The 14792-nt window shown below is 46.3% G+C and overlaps 1 protein-coding gene across 2 annotated transcripts in view; it reads left to right on the top strand.

The window, feature by feature from the left end:
• Positions 1-9451, top strand: part of FDFT1 (farnesyl-diphosphate farnesyltransferase 1) — a 35237-nt gene extending 25786 nt beyond the window's left edge. For both annotated transcript variants that reach the window (XM_010384590.2, XM_010384589.2), the window contains 3 exons: positions 2678-2854; positions 3934-4086; positions 8543-9451. In XM_010384590.2, coding sequence (XP_010382892.1) covers positions 2678-2854; positions 3934-4086; positions 8543-8764 — 552 coding nt within the window. In that variant the 3' untranslated portion in view covers positions 8765-9451. The remainder of the gene's footprint in view (positions 1-2677; positions 2855-3933; positions 4087-8542) is intronic.
• Positions 9452-14792: the final 5341 nt, after the last annotated feature.

Below are 14792 nucleotides of genomic sequence, written 5' to 3'. Positions count from 1 at the left end.
CGGGAACATCACTGAAGCCAGGATATCAAGAACAGCCTGGACAACGTAGTGAGACCCTGTCTTTATAAAATTAAAAAAAAAAAAAAAGTAAAAATTGGCCAGGCACAGTGACTGCCCGCCTATAATGCCAGCAGTTTGAGAGGCCCAGGTGAGTGGATCACTTGAGTTCAGGCGCTTGAGACCAGGCTGGCCAAGATGGCAAAACTCTATCTCTACTAAAATTACAAAAATTAGCCAAGCGTGGTGGCATATGCCTGGAGTGCCAGCTACTTGGGAGGCTGATGCAGGAGAATCGCTCAAACCCAGGAGGCAGAGGTTGCAGTGAGCTGAGATCGCACCACTGCACTCCAGCCTGGGTGACAGAGCGAGACTCCATTAAAAAAAAAAAAAAATTTAAAAATTAGCTGGGCATGGTGGCATGCCCGTATAGTTCTAGCTCCTTGAGATACTGAGGCAGGAGGATTTCCTGAGCCCAGGAGTTCAAGGCTGCAGTGAACCATGATCACACCACTGCATTCCAGCAGCCTGGGTGACAGAGCAAGACCCTTGTCTCTAAAAAAAAAAACAGAAACAACAACACTACCCAGAGCTCGGCCACGGCCTTTTAAGTTTCCTAGGTGACTTGTGTGCAGCCAGGGTTGAGAAGCCACTCTTGTCTACCCATCTTTTACTGACAACAGGGCTCCAAGAAGGGAAGGGGTTTGTCTGGGGATGCACAGCGAGGCAGTGGCTGCCTTGGAAGTAGGGTCTCAGTCTCCTGGCTGCTCGGCCAGCACCTGACCACTGTTCCATTGTCTCCCAGACAGAACATCAGCCACAGGCATGTGATTCATGAGCATGAGCCACACCATCCTGCACACACAGGCGCAGAGCCCTGCTCTTCTCATTCACTTCCTTTATCTGTAAAATAGAATTATTTCTACCGCAGTGTGGTGGTGTGAATAAAATGAGATGAACTTCTAGCACAGAATGCTTAATAAAGGTTCTGGACATTTCATAGTAGTTGAATCATGCCAAATGTGGTCCTAGGTGATTGGCTTCTTTTGCTAGTGTGTTTTTTTTTTTTTTTTTTTTTTGTTTCTTTGAGATGGAGTCTCGCTCTGTCGCCCAGGCTGGAGTGCAGTGGCCGGATCTCAGCTCACTGCAAGCTCCGCCTCCCGGGTTCACGCCATTCTCCTGCCTCAGCCTCCCGGGTAGCTGGGACTGCAGGCGCCGCCACCTCGCCCGGCTAGTTTTTTGTAGTTTTTAGCAGAGACGGGGTTTCACCAGGTTAGCCAGGATGGTCTCGATCTCCTGACCTCATGATCCGCCCGTCTCAGCCTCCCAAAGTGCTGGGATTACAGACTTGAGCCACTGCGCCTGGCTTGCTAGTGTGTTTTCAGGGCTCTTCCATGCTGGGGCATTGCATCAGTGCTTTATTCCTTTTTATTGCCCAGTATTATTCCACTGTGTGGACAGACCACATCTATCCATTCATCAGTTGAAGGATATTTGGGTTCTTTCCATTTTTTTGGCTATGGTGAATAGTACTGTGTACATTTGCATATAAGGTTTTGTGTGGATGTGTGTTTTCCTTTTTCTTGGGTCTATACTGAGAAATGGAATGGCTGGTTCATACAGCAGCTCGAACCTTGTGAGGAGCTGCCAGACTCTTTTCCAAGGTGGCCCCACCATTTTACATTCCCGTCGGCAGTGTGAGAGTTCCAGTTTCTCCACATCCTCACCAACACTTCTTGTTATCTCTTTTTAACTGTATGTATATATACTTAACATTTTCTTATTTATAATGTACATAATAGAGAATTTGCCATTTTAACTATTTTTAAGTGTATCATTCAGTGGCATTAAGTGTACATTAATGATTTTATATAACCGTCAACGCTATCTTTCCAGAACTTTTGCTAGCTTCAGAGAATCCTCTAAATAATATCATTAAAAATCATCAAGCCGAATCCCACTGTTAGAACTGAGGGTTTTATTTTACTTTCTAATTATCAGGATCCAGGGAGGTAATACACTTAGAGGATAGACTCAGCTCGTTTCCCAGGTATGGCTTTCAGCAGCATTCTTACCAGAGTAGGAATATAATATTAGTCATTATTTAGAGGCCTGGCCATCTTGAGAACGTTTAGTGTTTAGTCTACAGTACAATTATAACATTTTTGTATATCGGGTTTTTTTTTCAGAAGTAGACTGACAGCTCTAACAGGAGCCTCTTTAGACTGAATTCGTCCAAGTAGTGCAGCGTCGCACTAATTGTCCCTAAGGACATGCTCTCCAATACTTAACTCACTTCTAGGTTGCAAATGGACCCTTACTGGTAGTCAGAAATAGCTATTGCATGGAGCTTAAAACAAACTTGATCTTGGTGAGAGATGAGTGTGCAGCTAAGAGAGACTTTACTGTATATCATTGTTTTATTTTTTTTTTGCCACCGCACCCAGCAAATTTTTGTATTTTTAGTAGAGGCAGGGTTTCACCACCTTGGCCAGCCTGGTCTTGAACTCCTGACCTCATGATCCACCCTCCTCAGCCTCCCAAAGTGCTGGGATTACAGGCGTGAACCACCACGCCCAGCCTGTGTCATAGTTCTTACGCACAAAGATCCTTTAATATTATTTGTAAATTCTCCCCTATGCACATGCTGACCTGTTCCTTAATCTTCTCATCTGTCTAGGTTTGGAGCAGGTATGTTAAGAAGTTAGGGGATTTTGCCAAGCCGGAGAATATTGACTTGGCCGTGCAGTGCCTGAATGAACTTATAACCAATGCACTGCACCACATCCCAGATGTCATCACCTACCTTTCGAGACTCAGAAACCAGAGTGTGTTTAACTTCTGTGCTATTCCGCAGGTAGGGAATGGGACTCCTCTGGGTGGATATGGGGCTAAAGGGAGTGGGGTGGGCGTAAGGGTGGATTTTGCTGTGCTGTATTCAAGGATATGATTCCTTAAAAAGATGATGGCTCCAATTGATTGTGCTGGGGGTTTCATAGCACCCCGCTTTGCTTCCAGCCACCAAACTCATCTCAGCCTTGAGGTTAGGCCTGCTCCTTTTCAGAACCTTCTTTCTGGATTTACTCTTTTCCACAGCTGTTCTAAACTAGTTAGGTTCTTATCCTCAGCTAAGTCAAGGGCTTTGGCCTAGATTTATGAGGAGTGCTGGGTAAAACATGGGTGAGGCTGTTATCATTAAAAAGTCTTCATTACGTATGTGATTATTGCTGTCCTTTTCCTAGACCCAGGATAACAAGAACCTGGTCCTGTAGACCTAGTCCCTCAGTATGCTAGGACCTTACACTTTTTAGTTGCCTTTACCAAGTATTTCAGATACTACTGCAAAAATAGCGTTTAACTGATTTGGGAACTTGGTTTGATCTTGTTCTAATGACCAACTTGGAATGGTGGTTGAAAGTAAAATCTATATCCTTGTCTCATGTTTCAATTTACCTAGAAATAGTTTATCTATGAGCACAGGAAATTAATCCCCTTCTGTTGTTCTCCCCTGGCATTAGTTTTAAATATGTAATGATTATGTTTGTTGTAGGAAAATAGAAAAACAAGTAAAACAGAAATTTCTTTCCGTATATTATGTTGAAATAGATATTTCAGATCTAATAATCCATTGCTCTAGCATGGAAAATGTTGGATTTACTTGTGTTTGCTTTTTCCAAATAAAATGGAACTTTTGTGGCTAAACTGTAGAATTGTTTTAGACTGCTTAATTCTGTGTGTTGTTGAGAAAGGCAGTAGTCGGGAAGGTAAAAATCTTGGCATACTTTCTTCGTGGGTATTTTTTCTTGATTAATTACATCTTAGTTCATTAGTGGTTAGCAATTGCCCATTCGACAGAAGGTTTTCTTACCTTTTTGTGATAATGATAGCTTACAACACTATCTCTTCTTTTTTCCCCTCTCTTCTTGCTCTCTGTAGGTGATGGCCATTGCCACTTTGGCTGCCTGTTACAATAACCAGCAGGTGTTCAAAGGGGCAGTGAAGATTCGGAAAGGGCAAGCGGTGACCCTGATGATGGATGCCACCAACATGCCAGCTGTCAAAGCCATCATATATCAGTATATGGAAGAGGTGGGTTTTTATTTAACTACTTGGATAATTTGTAGCTACTTTTATGATTTAGTAATGTCACTGTTTAAACATGTTTGGATATTATATGATCCTAACAACTCACTCTCCTATGGCCTAAAGAGACAGGAGTTGATATCCTTTGTTAGGAAACAAATCTATGCACAGGAGTCGAGCAGATTGCTCACTGCTGTGTAGTACCCTGGCGAGAGGAGATAAATGGAGCAAGACTGTAGGATGGAGCCCCTGAGTACAATCATAGATTTTGAGCTGCAAGATGATGCAGGAGGCCAACCAAGCTTCTTGCTGATGGTGAGGAATGTGAGGTTGAAGCTTGTCTGTGCTGATGCAGTACGCAATTGAGTGGATCTCTGGCTCCCGTCCATGTGTCCTGACACCCAGTCGGGTACTTTCATTATGCCACAGGCCTCAGTTGAAAAATCACAGTAGGGAATTTAGGCCAAGGATAAGCCATCCAGTTGCAATTATTTCCTAAATTTTCTTTGGAAAATTTCATTTCAAATACCAAAAGCATGCTATAAAAAGAAAACATACCTTCTCAGGTCAAATCTGTAATACCTGACTAGGTTCAGAAAATTTATTTCTGGCCAGGCACCGTATCTCACTCCTGAAATCTCAGCACTCTGGGAGACCAAGGTGGGAGGATCACTTGAGGCCAGGAATTTAAGACCAGCCTGGGTGACATAGCCAGACCCCATTTCTACAGATAATTTAAAAATTAGCTGATCATGGTAGTACGCGCCTGTGGTCCCAGCTGCCTCAGGAGGCTGAGGCAGGTGGATCACTTGAGCCTGGGAGGTCGAGGCTACAGTGAGCTGTGTTATCTCATCATTGCACTCTAGCCTGGGTGATAGAGTGAGACTTTGTCTCAAAAAAGAAATTACTTCTTAGAGACCAGAAGTCTCTGTAATGTCTAGACCCTAGAGCAGCGGTTTGTCAATGGAGGTCATTTGCTCCCCTCCCACAAGAGGACAGGAATCGGCTGCTACTGGCATCTGGTGAGCAGAGGCCCAGGATGATGCTGTGATCCTCAGGTGTGGTCTTGTTGAGATTGAAACACTGTAGACTTTATGAAAACATACACACCCCTCATCATTTTTTCTTTGCCTGAGCTCCCTCCCCAGAGGTTACCATTGTCCATGGTTTTGTACATCCTTCTAGTCCCCTTGTTATGCCTTTACAGGAATATGGTTTGCAACAGTGTTTTCCTCTAAATAGAATTATACAAAATAGCTATTTCTGATTTCTCTTGCATGTCGCATATTGTCCTTATATTTCCTCCCTACCTTCTGTCTGCCATAGAAATGCTGACGTCCAAAACTTCTGTCAGAGGCGCCTGTAGACGTCTAAGAGAAGGCCAAATCGCTTTTAAAAATCCTAAAATTTTATAGTCACTAGATGAAAGTATTCAGCCACTGACCAAAAAAATTGCTACCAAGGAGACGCTCCAGTTTGCCATGTAGCCAGGACTTATTTTGAGCTATGTGCCTGGGGTAGTGACCGAGTAGGTGGGTAGGAGTAATCTCAGGGAAACTCGAGCCCCAGCCTCATGGCTGCAGTGATCATTTGAACCCAGGTCTGTCTGACATCAGAATCCATGATGTTAACCCCAATTCTAAGGGGTTCAACTACCCTTTCTAAATGGAATCCTGCCATATTAAGCACCATTTCTTCATTTTATATAAATTAGAAACATTTTATGTAGTAAGTTCAGAGTGTTTCGGTTTTGCAGTTTTATTCTGATCACTAGTTTTAGAAACCAGTTTTTATTTTTATTTTTTTTATTAATTTTTTTTGAGACAGAGTCTCGTTCTGTCGCCCAGGCTGGAGTGCAGTGGCCGGATCTCAGCTCACTGCAAGCTCCGCCTCCAGGGTTTACGCCAATCTCCTGCCTCAGCCTCCAGAGTAGCTGGGACTACAGGCGCCCGCCACCGCGCCCGCCTAATTTTTTTTTTTTTTTTGTACTTTTAGTAGAGACAGGGTTTCACCGCGTTAGCCAGGATGGTCTCGATCTCCTGACCTTGTGATCCGCCCGTCTCGGCCTCCCAAAGTGCTGGGATTACAGGCACGAGCCACCTCGCCCGAGAGAAACCAGTTTTTAAACATTTTGTGGCCAATTCCATTACTGTATTAAAATTCAGATGTATTTGATTTTTCCTTAACTACTGGAATTAAATCCTAGTGGTAATTCATAGTTTGAGGGTAAGGGTGGACAATCTACAGTTGGCCGAGCCCTGTTTTTGTGAATAAAGTTTATCTGAATACAGCCACACCCATTTGCTTCTATATCTTCTGTGGCTGCTTTTGCAAGGTAACGGCCGAGTTGAGGAGCTGCAACGGGGATGACTTGTAAAGCTAAAAATATTTTTGACCCTTGAATGAGAGGTTTGCTGACCTCTGGCTTAGGGCATCAAGTTGTTTTGTTTAAAGTTACCCTAGTAAAACTCAAGGCATTTGGGGAGAAATGTTAATATTAATACTTAAGTTGATTTGATTTGGAAAAATCTCTGAAGATTTCTAAGTCTTAAGCCGTAGAACCTGTTAATGGTTTTAGTTTCAGCAGTAAGGACATTTTACAAGTGAAGTTTTAAATGAAAACATGTTGTATAAAAGCCACAAGTCGTCTGGCCTCCTGCTGGTGTCCAGATATGAGCACTGATCCCGTTTCTCCTCGCTGACCGAGTCTGTCCTTTGCAGTGAGAAAGGAGGAAATGTTGACTCTGTAGGATCTCTGGACTTAGTGTTGTAGCGAGCATGCACCTGAAAGGGGCTTGCCAGAGGACCTCCTGATGCATCTCCAGTGCTTAGTGAGGACTTGGGAGTGCAGCCCCATGCCTTCCCAAGCAGGTGGCCACACTCTGCAGGGCCCTCACCCCACCGTGGAGCAGCCGCCACTTTAAACCAGCCTGGACGCCTGTCAGTTGGGGAGAAGATCAACCTGCTATTTTGGGATATAAATAAATGCTCAGCCAAACGGCCAGAAACCCCCGTTCCCCTCTCTGCCAAAGTGATTCCTTGGCAGGGAGAATCTTGTTCGTGTCTCTGCACACTTTCTGTGCCCTCCTGTGGTTAAGTCAGAGCATCATCAGGCTCTTTGGACCCCAGGTGCCTTGCTGCTCAAGGATGGTCCCCAGCCAGCAGCCGCTGGGGATCACCTGGGAGCCCGTTAGACATCAGCCCCCACCCAAACCTGTCAAATCAGAATCTGCCTTTTTTTGTTTTTTGCCAAGTGATGTTTTTGCTTTAATGGGAGTTTAGATGTTCATAGATGAGAGTTTTAAATGATTATCAAACTGATTCCATATTCTGTTGTTGTAAGTAGAACTGCTGAGACCTGGAAGTACCACATGGACTCACAGAGGAGCTCCTGTAGCACAGCATTGCACAAGAGCTTATTTCAGTCCAGTAAGCACTTACAGGAGCCTCTGTCATTTAATCATCCGGCCCGGCACTGTGGCTCACACCTGTAATCCCAACACTTTGGGAGGCTGAGGCAGGCAGATCACTTGAGGTCCGGAGTTCGAGACAAGCCTGGCCAATATGGTGAAACCCCATCTCTACTGAAAATACAAAATTTAGCCAGGCGTGGTGGTGCACACACTTGTAATCCCAGCTGTTTGGGAGCCTGAGACATGAGAATCGCTTCAACTCAGGAGGTGGAGGTTGCAGTGAGCTGAGATGGCACCACTGCACTCCAACCTGGGCAGAGTGAGGCCCTTTCTCAAACCCCTCAAGTATTTCTTTTGCTTCAACTATATGCCAGGCATGTAGATGAAAAGTCTGCCACAACCTGTCCTTGACAAGCAGATGTAACTCCTTGACCGAGACTGGTAGGTTTTTAAGACCTGAATAATTGAGTTTGCAAAAACCTACTGTGTGCTTTCAGGTAAATGGAAAGTGGGGTTTGGGCTAGCAACCAAGCATCTAGACGGTCCCTTTGGCCTTAGCGGCTCTGTTTTAGGTAAGGCCACGTCTGAAGACCAGTGACTGCAGCTTCTGGCTGTGCTGTCATGCCTATATATTAGAAGTGATCATCAAAGGACTCAAACGTTTTGCCACTAATTGTATTACCGGGGACCGTCACAACCAAGATTTCTCTTCATTTATTCACCTTACTTATCTCCTGGAAGGGCACTGTGAGGTGCTGGGGATGGGAAGATCAGTGTGGCTCAGCCGCTGCTCTTGAGGGCCTCCGGGGTGCAGTATGCACACCTGTGCTTCCCGTTTGCTCAGGAAGACAGGCTTTGCGATGAGTAGGCTGGGGCTGACATCCCCACCTTATCATTGGGGTGGCTTTGGGTAAGTTACTTCATGTTCTCTGAGCCTCCCTTTCCTCGCTGGTAAAATAGGCATAAACTACCTACCAGTGGAGGGTTGTAAGTAGCCACGGAAAATGTGAAGCACATAGCACTTACCATTTTCCCCGTGTCTTTCACAGATTTATCATAGAATCCCCGACTCAGACCCATCTTCTAGTAAAACAAGGCAGATCATCTCCACCATCCGGACGCAGAATCTTCCCAACTGTCAGCTGATCTCCCGAAGCCACTACTCCCCCCTCTACCTGTCGTTTGTCATGCTCTTGGCTGCCCTGAGCTGGCAGTACCTGACCACACTCTCCCAGGTCACAGAAGACTTTGTTCAGACTGGAGAACACTGATTCCAAATTTGTCCGTGGTGAAGCTCACCATAAAATGGATTTACTTTTTTTCTTTAAGGATGGATGTTGGCTTCTCTTTATTTTTTTCCTCCTACTTTAATCCCTAAGAGAACTGTGTGGCCGGGGCCTTTAGGAAAGTGAGATGCAGTTGAGAAGAATGTAAACATGAAAGCAAAGGGCGCTTCACCCCAGCAACCTGTCCTTGTGGGTGATGATCACTGTGCTGCTTGTGACTCATGGCAGAGCATTCTGTGCCACAGTTTAGGTGAAATAGCTGCGTATGTGACTGTCGTGAGATCCTATTTAGTGTGATCCTGGCTAGAATGATAATTAAAAGTATTTAATTTGAAGCAACCTTTGAATGTTGACAATAGTAGAAAATGATGTGAAATTTCTTTCTGTTGAGTTCCTATTTTTCTCATCGTTTTGTTTTCTTTAATTGGGTTGAATGGAGTAGATGGAAATATTTATGGTTTAGGTGACACTTAGGTGTTTCCTAAGAATGCAAACTGCCTTTTGCACACAAAGGCTGGGGATAAAATTCTGGGTGTTCTCCTATTACCGTAAGGGAGTTTAGCTTTCAGAGAGAAACAGCAGGATTGCCTTTGACCCCATTTCAGAAGATTGGCCTTCAGTTAAGGTGGACATTTTTGAGATTTTTATAATAAAGAATTTAATTGCTCTGCATTTGTCAAGTTCAGTTCACTTGGAAGCCTGCCTGACTGTGGAAAAGATGGAGCTCAAGAATGGAGTTGATGGCCCAGCGTGGTGGCTCATGCCTGTAATCCCAGCACGTTGGGAGGCCGAGGCAGCGGATCACTTGAGGTCAGGAGATCGAGACCATCCTGGGTAACATGGTGAAACCCTATCGCTACTAAAAATAAAAAAAAATTAGCTGGGTGTGGTGGCGGGCCCCTGTAGTCCCAGCTACTGGGGAGGCTGAGGCAGGAGAATGGCTTGAACCTGGGAGGCGGAGCTTGTGATGAGCTGAGATCGCGCTACTGCAGTCCAGCCTGGGCGACGGAGTGAGACTTCATCTTTAAAAAATTGTAAAAAATTGTACAAAAAAAAAAAATTAAGGTTATTTTTTTCCCCCAGCAATTTTTCTTTTTTAAAGTTACCAGTTTATATATTCAAGTCTTAAGAAAGGCAAAAGCTGTCTTCAGGTGATTGGCTTGGGAGCAGAACAGTACTTCTGCTGCTTGGGGTTTTACCTTCCTCTCTACCCTAGTGCAGCAGAGCTTGTGATGTGCTCTCACTGAGGCGCTCAGTGCGTCAAGGAGGCCTGTGGACCCTTGAGTTGAGAATCGGTGTACTAGGGCATTCATTACTTTCTAGAAGCCATTAATGCTACAGGAACTCATAGTATATAGTCTACTCTTCTGCAGCCCCTCGTGGATGGTGGCTTAATCATTGAATTTGAGTTGTTCCCAGCGCAATGTTGGATTTGCATTGTTGTAAACACACTTTTGCTGTGACCACTGACACCAAAATTAGTTTGGGTCCAGGGAGACCTCAGTTAATTGGTTCATTTGAGGCTTAGCCCTGGACACATTTGTCACCAGCCAAGATAACTTGCCAGATGGAATACAGCCAGACCAGGGGTCCCCAACCGCCAGGCCTAGGACTGGCACTAAACCTACTGTTCCGTGACCTGTTAGGAACCGGGCGTCACAGCAGGAGGTGAGCGGCGGGTAAGTGAACATGACCACCTGAGCTCCACTCAGCATTAGATTCTCCTGTGTGGCTGCGCGTGTGAGGAATCCGGGCTGCGTGGCTGCGCGTGTGGGGGATCCGGGCTGCGTGGCTGCGCGTGTGGGGGATCCGGGCTGCGTGGCTGCGCGTGTGAGGGATCCGGGCTGCGTGGCTGCGTGTGTGGGATCCGGGCTGCGTGGCTGCGCGTGTGTGGGATCCGGGCTGCATGCTCCTTATGAGAATCTAATCCCTGATGATCTGAGGTGGCAGTTCCATCCCCAAACCATTCCCCTCCCTCTGTCCTTGGGAAAATTGCCTTTATGAAACTGGTCCCTGGTGCCAAAAAGCTTGGGGACAACTGAGCTAGACGCAGCAGTATTTTCCAAGGAATTAAAGCCTCAAAACTTGGTTTGAGATTTCAAGGTAGGTTGTTACAAATCTGCGTGTTGAAATCTAAGATTTAGTTCTGCCAAAGTTCACGTGAGACTGAACAACCTGCTGGAAAGAGCTTTGGTTGAGTGGGGCCTGCGGAAATCTCTCCTGACGCGGTCATTACTTGTGGGACCACTTCCTGAGCTGTGTGGTTTGGGTGATTTCAGGTTTTTTCTATCTGTAAAGCTATGTACGTGTTTCTACTCGCTGACTTGTACAAAGGTATTCGCTCTCATTGCATTCTGAAGCTCTTTGAAAACTTGTTTTCCTTCTAAGTATCTTCTCTACTAAGGTTGCCAGATAAAATACGGGATGCTGGGCGTGGTGGCTCACACTGTGGTCCCAGCTACTTGGAGGGTGTTGGGGCTGAGGCAGGAGGATCGCTTGAGGCCAAGAGGTTGAGGCTGCAATGAGCTGTGTTTGTGCCACTGCCCTCCAGCCTGGATGACAGAGCAAGACCCTGTCTCAATATAAGTGTAAAATATCAACTGTCATTATATAAGAAAAGAGAAAAGAAAAACATAAAACACAGGATGCTCAGTTAAACTTGAATTTCAGATAAACGTTACAATCTCAGCTCAGTGTAACCTCCGCCTCCTGGATTCAAGCGATTCTCCTGCCTCAGACTCCAGAGTAGCTGGGACTACAGGCACATGCCACCACGCCTGGCTAATTTTTGTATTTTTAGTAGAGATGGGATTTTGCCATGTTGGTCAGGCTGGTCTCAAACTCCTGACCTCAGGTGATCCGCCCACCTCAGCCTCCCAAAGTGCAGGGATTACAGGTGTGAACCACCGTACCCGGGCAACAGCCTTATTTTTTAGAATTACACTCTAAATATTGCATGGGACATGTTTAGACTAAAAAAATTGCTTGCATGGCTGGGCACGGTGGCTCACGCCTGTAATTCCAGCACTTTGAGGGGCCGGGGGGGGCAGATGACCTGAGGTCAGGAGTTCAAGACCAGCCTGGCCAACATGGTGAAACCCCCATCTCTACTAAAAATACCAAAATTAGCCAGGCTTGGAACATGCCTGTAGCCCCAGCTACTCGGGAGGCCAAGGCACAAGAATTGCTTGAAACCAGGAGGCAGAGGTTGCAGTGAGCCGAGATCACGCCATTGCACTCCAGCCTGGGCGACAGTAAGACTGTCTCAAAAAAAAGAAAAAGCAAGAAAACTTGCGTATCCGAAAATTCAAAAGTAGTTGGCCATCTTGTATTTCTGTTTGCTAACTCTAGCAACACTACCCTCTACCCCCCACTTCTAATATAATTTTATAGCATCTCTGGCATACAGTCTACTTGGATCCTACCTAATGGTGGAATATTTTAGGTTTTCCTCAGAGGAGCCTCTGACCCGTCTGAATCTAGGACCATAAACAATGACAATGGTTGGGAACAAGAGTTTGACGTCTGCATATGGGAACTTCTGGATGCCTGTGGCCAAGTGCGGGGAGGGCCCCTTCCTCCGTCTACTGAGCCATTTCCCAGGGGCTTGGGTGTGTATAGGAGGAAGAGGGCGAGTCCAGCATGTTAACAAGCATTCTAGGTTATTCTTAGCAGTTTTGGAAAGAGTTCTAAAGAGGCTGTGGTTCTCAGACTTTATATCAGAATTGCCTGATTGCTGGGACCAAAGACTTTGACACAGTAGGTTTGATGGGGTGCCCAAGAGCTTGCAATCCTAAATTCTCAGGCATTTTTCTAATCAGGGAGCAGTTGGAAAGGCGTTCTGAGCTTGAATGTACCTGGGAGACACCTGGGGTCTTGGCAGATGCAAATGCTGGTTCAGAGGTCTGGCCTTCTCACACTCTGAGGAGCGCATTTCCCAACAGGCTCTCAGGTGACGGCCGTGCTCCTGGTCTGTGGACCACTTGAGTATGGCTGAGGCACATTAAAGAGGGCAAATTACTGCTTTCTTTAAAGAGTGGCAGCCGGGCACGGTAGCTCATGCCTATAATCCTAGCACTTTGGGAAGCCAAGGCAGGTGGATCACTTGAAGTCAGTTCGAGACCAGCCTGGTCAACATGACGAAATCCCGTCCCTACTAGAACTACAAAAATTAGCCACATGTGGTGGCGGATGCCTGTAATCCCAGCTACTTGGGAGGCGAAGACAGGAGAACCGCTTGAACCCAGGAGACAGAGGTTGCAGTGAGCCAAGATCATGCCACTGCACTCTAGCCTGGGTGACAGAGCGAGACTCCATCTAAAAAAAATTTTTTTTAAAGGCAGAGGTTGGACTGCCTACCTATACTCTAATTTCTATTCTGGAGTGACTCTCTGGAGAGTCTAGGTAGACTGAAAAGGCACTGTCACCTCCACCTGTCATGTCACTTGGACAAGAATCTAGGAGAAACTACTGAACTGAGGCGACAAAGTGATCAATGGGGTGATGTGAGGTGCATTAAAGCACTGAGCTCTGTCCCAGTCACAAACACTGCAAGGCAGGTGTTTTTTTTTTTTTTTTTTTTTTTTTTTTTTTTGGAGACGGAGTCTCGCTCTGTCGCCCAGGCTGGGGTGCAGTGGCCGGATCTCAGCTCACTGCAAGCTCCGCCTCCCGGGTTCCCGCCATTCTCCTGCCTCAGCCTCCCAAGTAGCAGGGACTACAGGCGCTGCCACCTCGCCCGGCTAGTTTTTTGTAGTTTTTAGTAGAGACAGGGTTTCACCGTGTTAGCCAGGATGGTCTTGATCTCCTGACCTTGTGATCCGCCCGTCTCGGCCTCCCAAAGTGCTGGGATTACAGGCTTGAGCCACCGCGCCCGGCAGGGCAGGTGTTTCTAACAAAGCCTTAAGCCGATGTCAAGATGCCCCACAATTCCTTCTGTCACTAGCCCATTCCCGCTGGCTCCATGCAGAGGCAGGGAGGGAGTTGCAGGTGGGGATACGATGGAGGTGAGGGAAGACAGTGCACGTGGAATGATTCAACTCAGTTTGGGAGCAGGTAAAACTTTATTGAGGTTATGAATATACTCTAGTTGAAACCGGATAAGTGGTTATGAATTGTGGCTTTGGTAACCTTTGTTAAGCATCTCTTAAGTGCCATGATGAGCACAGCCTTTCCTACAATGCTCCTCAGATACTCAGAGCTTATTTGATGTAGCTTCTGGTTCCTAACTTCTGAGTCACATCAGAAACCAAACTTCAATGCTTCTGGAAAGAGCTAGCCCCACACCACCTCAGTTGGGAAGGGGAGTACTGAGGTGTACCTTGGCAGGGCAGTGGAATGATTGCGGGGTCTTCTAGTTTCCTCTACACCAGGAACTGCTGTAACATGATTCTAAACCAGGGCTATGCAAAGCACTAGAGTTCTTAACCAGCAATGCAAACCAGTGGCATACAAATTCAAAATACTGTATACAGGCTCTGACGCCAGCCCAAACCAAGACTAGAGGGCATCCAGGGAGATGTGGTCCTCCACGGGATGGCATCTTGGTTATGTGAGATCACCAAGACACCCGGCCTATTTTATGAGCTGAATCCTCAGGCTGCTGCTGGATTTGTGGCTGATAAAAAAGAGAGGCCAGGCATGGTGGCTCACGCCTGTAATCCCAACACTTTGGGAGGCCGAGGCAGGTGGACCACCTGAGGCCAGGAGTTTGAAACAAGCCTGGCCAACATGGTGAAGTATCATATCTACTTAAAAATACAAAAAGTAGCCAGGCATGGTGGTACGTGCCTGTGATCCCAGCTACTCGGGAGGCTGAAGCAGGAGAATCGCTTGAACCCAGGAGGCCGCAGGTTGCAGTGAGCCGAGATGGTGCCACTGCCCTCCAGCCTGGGTGACAGAGAGGTTCTGTCTCAACAAAAAAATAGAGCACAGCTGTGTTGTCAGTTCTTAAGCAAGGGCCAGCTTACCAAGGACTTACAGAGAAGGCGGATGAGGATGCCAGGGAACTAAGAGG

The sequence above is a fragment of the Rhinopithecus roxellana genome, chromosome 9 (genome assembly GCF_007565055.1).
Source record: "Rhinopithecus roxellana isolate Shanxi Qingling chromosome 9, ASM756505v1, whole genome shotgun sequence".
Taxonomy (NCBI): domain Eukaryota; kingdom Metazoa; phylum Chordata; class Mammalia; order Primates; family Cercopithecidae; genus Rhinopithecus; species Rhinopithecus roxellana.
The sequence above is the reverse complement of the archived record's forward strand: the minus strand, read 5'-3'. Positions and strand labels throughout refer to the sequence as shown.